General features: G+C 32.0%; 1 protein-coding gene and 1 long non-coding RNA gene across 2 annotated transcripts; one reads left to right on the forward strand and one right to left on the reverse strand.

Moving 5' to 3' along the window:
• Positions 1–847: 847 nt before the first annotated feature.
• LOC119191050 lies at positions 848–2,854 on the reverse strand. The gene is made up of 3 exons (XR_005113359.1): positions 2,437–2,854; positions 1,289–1,354; positions 848–901 (listed from the first exon to the last, which is right to left on the reverse strand). It is a non-coding gene; the product is annotated as an uncharacterized LOC119191050 (long non-coding RNA).
• Positions 2,855–4,116: 1,262 nt separating this feature from the next.
• Positions 4,117–7,462, forward strand: LOC119191057 (parafibromin-like). Its single transcript, XM_037444861.1, has 7 exons — positions 4,117–4,458; positions 4,546–4,652; positions 4,728–4,847; positions 5,017–5,162; positions 5,723–5,948; positions 6,203–6,374; positions 7,275–7,462. The coding sequence occupies exons 1-7, from the start codon at positions 4,329–4,331 to the stop codon at positions 7,445–7,447; spliced, it is 1,074 nt and encodes a 357-aa protein (XP_037300758.1). The 5' UTR covers positions 4,117–4,328; the 3' UTR covers positions 7,448–7,462.
• Positions 7,463–7,573: the final 111 nt, after the last annotated feature.

The following is a 7,573-nucleotide window of genomic DNA, read 5'->3' on the forward strand; positions in this document are numbered from 1 at the left end:
AATTTTATTTGATTGTCTTCTAACTTTTTCATTTAGTCTCTTGATTTTTTTTTGTTGCGTCTTGATTTTGTTTGTCATTTTTTGAATGATAACTGTTGAGACCTGAAAGCAAAAAGCTTGCGTCAACATTGTACATGATGACCATTATCTTTCTCCACCTATCCTTATTCTGTACATTAATGAATTTGTTTAGTTAAGACCGCACGGCTGCGTAATTTAAAGCCATTGATAGGTATCCAATTTAGGACACATCTTATGTAACAGAATCGAATCAGATTCATTATCTTACGGGCCATTTTCCATATACGCCACTAGAAATGAATAAAGCCGGCATAATTGTGCCGACTGACGAGAGATAATAATTCCTCTTCAATGTACATATATAATCTGGACGCCACTATATTTACCATTAGATGCAATGGAGTCACTTTGCTGTGCCCGTATAAAAAAGAGTAACACCTGATAAATCCATTAATTGTAGCAACAATTAGATAATATTACAACATTTAATAATTAAGTCATTCAATCACTAAATCACCTGCTCTGTGCTCGATGACGCATATGTTTGATCCCATTGAATGTTATGTGTTGTTGAAGATAATTCTTTTCTTTGCTGAAAACCAAAACATAATATTATTATAAATATTGTACATTCGTTCCAAAAAATTAAATAAAAAATAATCATTGAATTTGTGTTATGATTGCGAATGATAGGTGACACTCAACAAAATATTAGGATTTAATATGTAACAGAATAAAAAAAAAATATTTTTAACAACAAGATTTATTTTAGGTCTATAAAAAATCAATAGTTGTAACTATCAAAAAGCTTACCAATTGTAAAGAGGTAGTCCTTAGATGTACTTGCTTGAGAATTTGATTCATCTGGTGCAATTACATGCTAGAAATAAAAATTAATTTTGTTTAGATTGTAATAATGTAAATATATATATTTATTATACTTACATTATAAAAATATAAAAAATAATTTACATATTGCAATATTTTATTTAAGTGTAATATTTTCAGGAGTACATAATAAAACCACACAAATAATATAATGAATACAAAATATTATATATCTAACCATTAATATCATTGGAAGTGCAATCGACACTTAAAAAAATATTAATATTATAATGTAGATAAACAAGTTATACTAATAAAAATATACTAAAGCTTTTCAATTATCATTATTATTTTAAACACTAAAATAAAGTTAGGTTCTACCATAATACAAATATAAAAAAACTGATTTATAAGGAACAATTGATAAAGAAGGCAGTACCTGTTGTGATAAACATCCAGTTGTGTTTATTTCATTTTGTAAATTTATATGTCGCATTATTCCTTGCTAAAAATGTAAGTTACAGATTAGGATATTTAATACATGATAAATGGAATGAGATAGCGTAGCCAGAAATTATTTGGTTGGTATTATTATTTTATAATGTTATTAGATGACCCGGTGAACTTCGTATCACCTACATACATTTATTATTATTATTTATTGTGAAACACAATTTTGCCATACAATACGTATGTTATCATTATCTGTCTCTCGCTAGTCGAGAGTACGGTTTACGCGTGCGGTAGCTTGTCGCACATTTGATTAACTTCGACGATCTAAGTCATCTTCTCCGTGGCATTTTGCGACAATAACATTAAATAAAGTTTTCGCGCACTGACAAATTGATGATAGATTTTAATAATAGTCTTGAAATTTATTTATTTATTTTCTATTTTTGAGAACCTCAGACACTTTTACACTTTGTTTATTTCTGAAATGTTTTGTATTTGAACAAAATAAACCAAAGAAATCGGACCTCATAGTACAACTATGAAACAGACTTATTTCTGAATACATCTATATATATGTTACAGTTCTTTATTTCTAAAAGAGAAAAGACATGAAATGTTTGACAGGTAGGAACATTTTGTATTGAAAACTTATATTGTCGTTTTTAGTATTTTCCGTTATTTATTATTTATGTTCGTCACCGTTTAATCCATCCCTGGACTTCTACAAATAATTCAAAACCAAAATTAGCCAAATCGGTTCAGCCGTTCTCGAGTTTTAGCGAGACTAACGAACAGCAATTGATTTTTATATATATAGATTATGCTCTTTGATCGAGATACATAACTATGTCTCAGGAAAACTAAAATCAATGAGTGTGAAGATGGTGGTTAAGATAATGAATTATAATAATTATTGGCAATAACAACAATATAATTATGTATCTATTTCCGTGCATGCAAAGGTTGCTAGAAACATTAGACTGCCAATTGTAAAAATATATCTTACATTTCATCTTTGTTATTTCTTGTATGTTTTGTTGGTTATGCAATAACGATTCGATTATTATTTATAGCAATATATTATAGTAATACTACTATTAGGTGAAGTATAATAATCATTACTATTTTACTTACCGGGAATATTGTTGGAAAACAGTTATCTTTCACTCGCGGTACATTTAAAGTGCGATTTACGCAATTTTTTTCAAAATGTAAAGAACAAATATATGTATTTGGTGTAGGATTCCAATCACGTCGCCCAATATTTTCAATCCATTTTGCCCTGGTTTTTAAATTTTTTGGTAACCTAAAAAAATATTCGAATTTCACTTAGTTTGTCGTTCTGGATAATACGATATTGATGTGTGCTCTAACTTTCTTTCAAAGACAAAACCGTAACTGATACACTGATAAACTCTGTTAAACTATAGATACCAATAATTTCTAAACAAATCCACCCACCCATCCCTAAGCTGTGTTGTAAACAAACATACTGATTTTAATGTGTATAAATCACGCCTAAAAGGGTCCAAAGCTTAACAAACCAGATCCACATATCATTTTAATTGATAAAAACACATCCAAAAAGTAAATATACAAAGATATTTGCTAATTTTCGGTAAAACAGTTACTAACCTATGAAAAGATATTTCAAGGGGTCTTTTCTTGCGTGAATTCGATTTACATCCTTTCACACAACACTGAATCATTTTCGAAACTTAACAAATACACTAATAAACACACTGAACAATTGAGAATATGATTATATTACTTTAAATTCAATATTTATGAAGATTTGTTTACATCGTCTGACACTACATGTACCTGCCGACTGCCCAGCACAAAATGGCGTTTCTGCCGCAAGGCGGTCCCAGTGTGTTGAAGTAAACGAAATAGTGCCATATGCGAAGAAAGCAATTATTTTTGTCTTTTTTGTTGCGTTCCAAATAAGCTTTGAGTAAAAGAGATAGACATATATATTGACAATTCTGCGTCGATTTCCCTAACATAAATATAACTTATTCATATAGCTAACTTTTGAGGCCTGTCCTCTTTATATTTAGTCATTGGTGTGCACTCCTCGCGGCAATGGAAACATATTTCTGCGCCTACGCGGGCCCTCCACACTCTCATCACTAACCAAAGACCGAGCCCGTGTGCACGCAATTCCAATCCGCTCAAGGGCTGTAGAGTTGTCTACTTTGTTGATAAAATGATGATAATAGTGTATCAGGAGCAAAAGGTTGCGTCGATGGTCCAAACTTATACTTAGAGTTTTTATTTATCCTTTATTCTCCAAAAGTATATATTGCGTGACGACCAAGAAAAACTTTTAGATTTTTATAAACAAACAGCCAATATTTTTCGCTCTAAAAGTAGTTATTTTTTGTTCCAGAAACATATGGTATTTTAAATCCCCTGATTTGGGAACAATCCCAACAATCCTCAGATTAATAATGCTAAATAAAGAGTTAGATTATATTGTTAGATGTAAGATTTTTGGCCAAGTGCTGTAAACTTTCATTGAATTTATAAATAAATAAATTAATGCGTGAATGTTATACAAAGAAGGCTTTTGGCAACATTACTCATTACTGTCAAATCAATAAGTCTATGGTCTAGGCTGTATGGCTGAGAGCCTTTGCCTTCTCCTTAAGGAATAAATCAAACAAAAAAATTCTATGGTCTATTAGGCTGTATGGCTGAGAGCCTTTGCCTTCACCTTAAGGAGTAAATCAAACCAAACAATAAAAGTCTATGGTTTCGAGGCTGTATGGGCTAGACCCTTTGCCTTCCTAATAATAAAGGGAAAATCAAAATAAAAAAAGTCTATGGTCTACTGTAATCTGTGGTGTTGATGGTGTGTTAAAATTTTTATTTTATTGGTGAAAATGTTGGCTTTGGCTACCATATTTTTTCTATTTGTGTGACACGAAGCCGTTTTCATTACTAAATAAAATATTCCAGCGGACCAAAATTACAACCATTTTAGTCGTATCTGGGCTAGTTGCCACTAAGAAGTAATCATGGCCGACCCGTTGAGTTTACTTCGGCAGTATAATGTAAATAAAAAAGAAATTGTTGAACGGGACAATCAAATTATATTCGGCGAATTTTCATGGCCCAAAAATGTTAAGACCAACTATCTCATGTGGGGTAAGGAACATTTACATATAAGTTATATGAGTTAAATTTGTACACATAACTTTGTCGCACAACTTTTTTAAAATTAATTTTATTTCAGCTCCGGCAAAGAAGGCGGTCTCAAAGAATATTATACATTGGAATGTTTACTGTTTATACTTAAAAACATACACTTAACTCATCCAGTGTATGTCAGACAGGCAGCAGTAAGTAATTGTGTTTATTCAATAGTCGTGAGTGCAGTATGTTCGGAAAATATATTGTAATAATATTATTTATAGGCTGCAAACATTCCGGCTGTCCGTCGCCCGGATCGTAAAGAACTATTGGCGTATTTGAATGGCGAAACTGCCACTTGTGCCTCTATTGACAAAAGTGCTCCATTAGAAATACCCACACAGGTAAGTATTAGGCTTTCATTATTATTGTAACAATTTCTATATTATTAACATCTATCTTGTGTGATTCAAACTAAGGTAAAATTAACGTTATAATTACTAATTTCGGAAATTTTGAATCTTGAAATATTTTTATAAGTCGAAAATATATAATCTTTTTAATGGGAATCAGGTAAAACGTACACATGATCAAGATGGAGGTGAATCTGCAGCAAAAAAACCTCGTATTGAGGAGACTCATGTACAAAAAGTGCGTGAACAACTTGCTGCTCGACTCGATGCACCAAAGGAAGCATCTGTCACTGTGGATAATATTAAGTAAGTGCAGTTATCCACAATATACCTATTTATTTCACTTTTGCTTATATTTTTATTGCAGTAAAGGATATGTTTTTTAATTCTACAAAAATTCAACTAAGATAATTAATATATATTTAAATAGAACTCTTTAAAACAAGTGTACTAAAATAAATCAATTCATTTTAAGGACCTCTGATGTTAAAATTTATAGAGATGAGATAGAATATTTCAGTTTTAATGTTTCTTGTAACTTGGAGGGGTCTAAAATTATTATTTTAATGATTCAAGTTCCATATAATGCCCATTTTATAGTCCAAAGTTTGTGGTTGGTTGAAATTTGATTGACATAAAGAAATATCACCTTTGAAAATACCTCTAAATTAATGTATGTCATTAAGCTCTACAAAGTTTTGTATATATACTGTACATACAGAGATACAGCATATAAACAATATAATTACCAAGAATATGACAGCCTTGGTGATACGGTTGTATTACATATGGTTCAGCCAACACTGAGGTCCCAGGAAATATAAGTTTAAATTAACATTGTTAAAACTATTGATACTTATTTTAAGGTCATTGTCAGAGGCTATGTCAGTCGAGAAGATTGCTGCAATTAAAGCCAAGCGTCTGGCAAAAAAAAGAACCACTATCAAAAGTAATGATTATTCAGACACATTGGGTGTTGTGGGATCTGACTTAAGAGCAATATTGGACTATGATGTGGATCTTACTAAAGATATTATCAGCCGAGAGAGACAGTGGAGAACCAGGACTACAGTATTACAAAGTAATGGAAAAGTGAGTTAAAAATTGAAATCCCTAACAATAATCACATGCTAAGAATTTATACTTTGACAAACTTTGAGATAGAATAAATAGGATATTGGATTTAGACAACCAATAAGTAAAGTTATAACTTCATTTTAAATGTATACTACAGACATATGTGTATAAAATTATTTGTCTTGTAACAAATTATGCATTTAATCAGTGGCATAACTAACATTGTTGACTAACGACCATCATAACATAAACAAATTTCTTGCCTACAGATGTTTGCCAAGAGCATATTGGCTCTTCTAGGCAGTATTAGAGCAAGGGAGGAGGGCAGGCCAGGCTTGCCAAGACCTCAGCCCATAGTTATGCCACAACCCACCGTTTTACCAGCACAACAGACACAATACAACAGATATGACCAGGAAAGATTTATTAGACAGAAAGAAGGTATGATATAATATATTATTGAACTAAGTTTTATTATTTTATATTATTTATATTACAAATTCCAATCCAATATCTATTACCAGAAATCTAGGTTGTATAATAATATTATTGAGTATTAATTTTATAGATTAATACTAGATTTTGCGCATAAAAGTTTCACTATAATATATAGGTAACAAACTCTCTTCATACCAAATTTCATTGAAACCAGTATGGTAGTTTTTGAGTTTATGCTGTTTAGACAGGTGGACAGATGCCACGGGGGACTTTGATTTATAATATATTTTTTAAGAACTTTTTAAAATAAAACAATTCTTTAATATATTACTGTTGAAAAAAAAGCGGCGATAGCCTAGTTGGGTGTGGAACGGACTGCCGAGACGAATGTCCGCAGGTTCAAATCCCAAGGGCACACACCTCTGACTTTTCTAAAAATCATGTGTGTATTCTTTGTGAATTTATCGTTTGCTTTAACGGTGAAGGAAAACATCGTGAGGAAACCTGCACATCTGAGAAGTTCTCTATAGGAATTTCAAAGGTGTGTGAAGTCTACCAATCCGCACTAGGCCAGCGTGGTGGACTAAGGCCTAATCCCTCTCAGTAGTAGAGGAGGCCCATGCTCAGCAGTGGGCAAGTATATAATACAGGGCTGATATTATTATTATTATTATTATTACTGTTGCATACCTTAAACTCTTTATGCAGCGCATGAAAGGGAAGCTCTTAAAAGAAATAAAATTTAATAAAATTTTTCATTGACACTCCACTCCTATTAGTCATAATGTGATAGCCTTCCTCAATAAATGGGCTATCCAATGCATTAATTAATGCATTCACACAAACAAACTCTTCGGCTTTATATAATAGTATAGATAAATATATAAATAATTATCATTGCAGAAACGGAGGGCTTCAAAATCGACACTATGGGCACATATCACGGCATGACACTTAAGTCAGTGACAGAGGGGCCGAGCGTGCCGGTAGCCGCCCGGGCTCCTCAGACGCCAAATCATCCACGACAAATGCCACGTAAGTTTTCAGCTATATATTCCGTGTCCTATTTTAGGTAATAAGTTTAAGAATATTGCGTGTGAAATTTACCCGCTCAATGTGCGAAGCACACGCACTGTGAATTAACTATAAATGGCCATTGCGTAGGAAAAATGGTACCATATGCATATTATTAGCTGGGCGTA

The sequence above is a fragment of the Manduca sexta genome, chromosome 28 (assembly GCF_014839805.1).
Source record: "Manduca sexta isolate Smith_Timp_Sample1 chromosome 28, JHU_Msex_v1.0, whole genome shotgun sequence".
NCBI classification, from domain to species: domain Eukaryota; kingdom Metazoa; phylum Arthropoda; class Insecta; order Lepidoptera; family Sphingidae; genus Manduca; species Manduca sexta.

Coding starts and splice junctions, on each gene's coding strand:
- LOC119191057 (XM_037444861.1), top strand. CDS start 4,329: ATGGCCGACCCGTTGAGTTTACTTCGGCAGTATAATGTAAATAAAAAA. Junction 4,653..4,727: donor TGTATGTCAGACAGGCAGCA/GTAAGTAATTGT, acceptor TATTATTTATAG/GCTGCAAACATTCCGGCTGT. Junction 5,163..5,722: donor GTCACTGTGGATAATATTAA/GTAAGTGCAGTT, acceptor ACTTATTTTAAG/GTCATTGTCAGAGGCTATGT.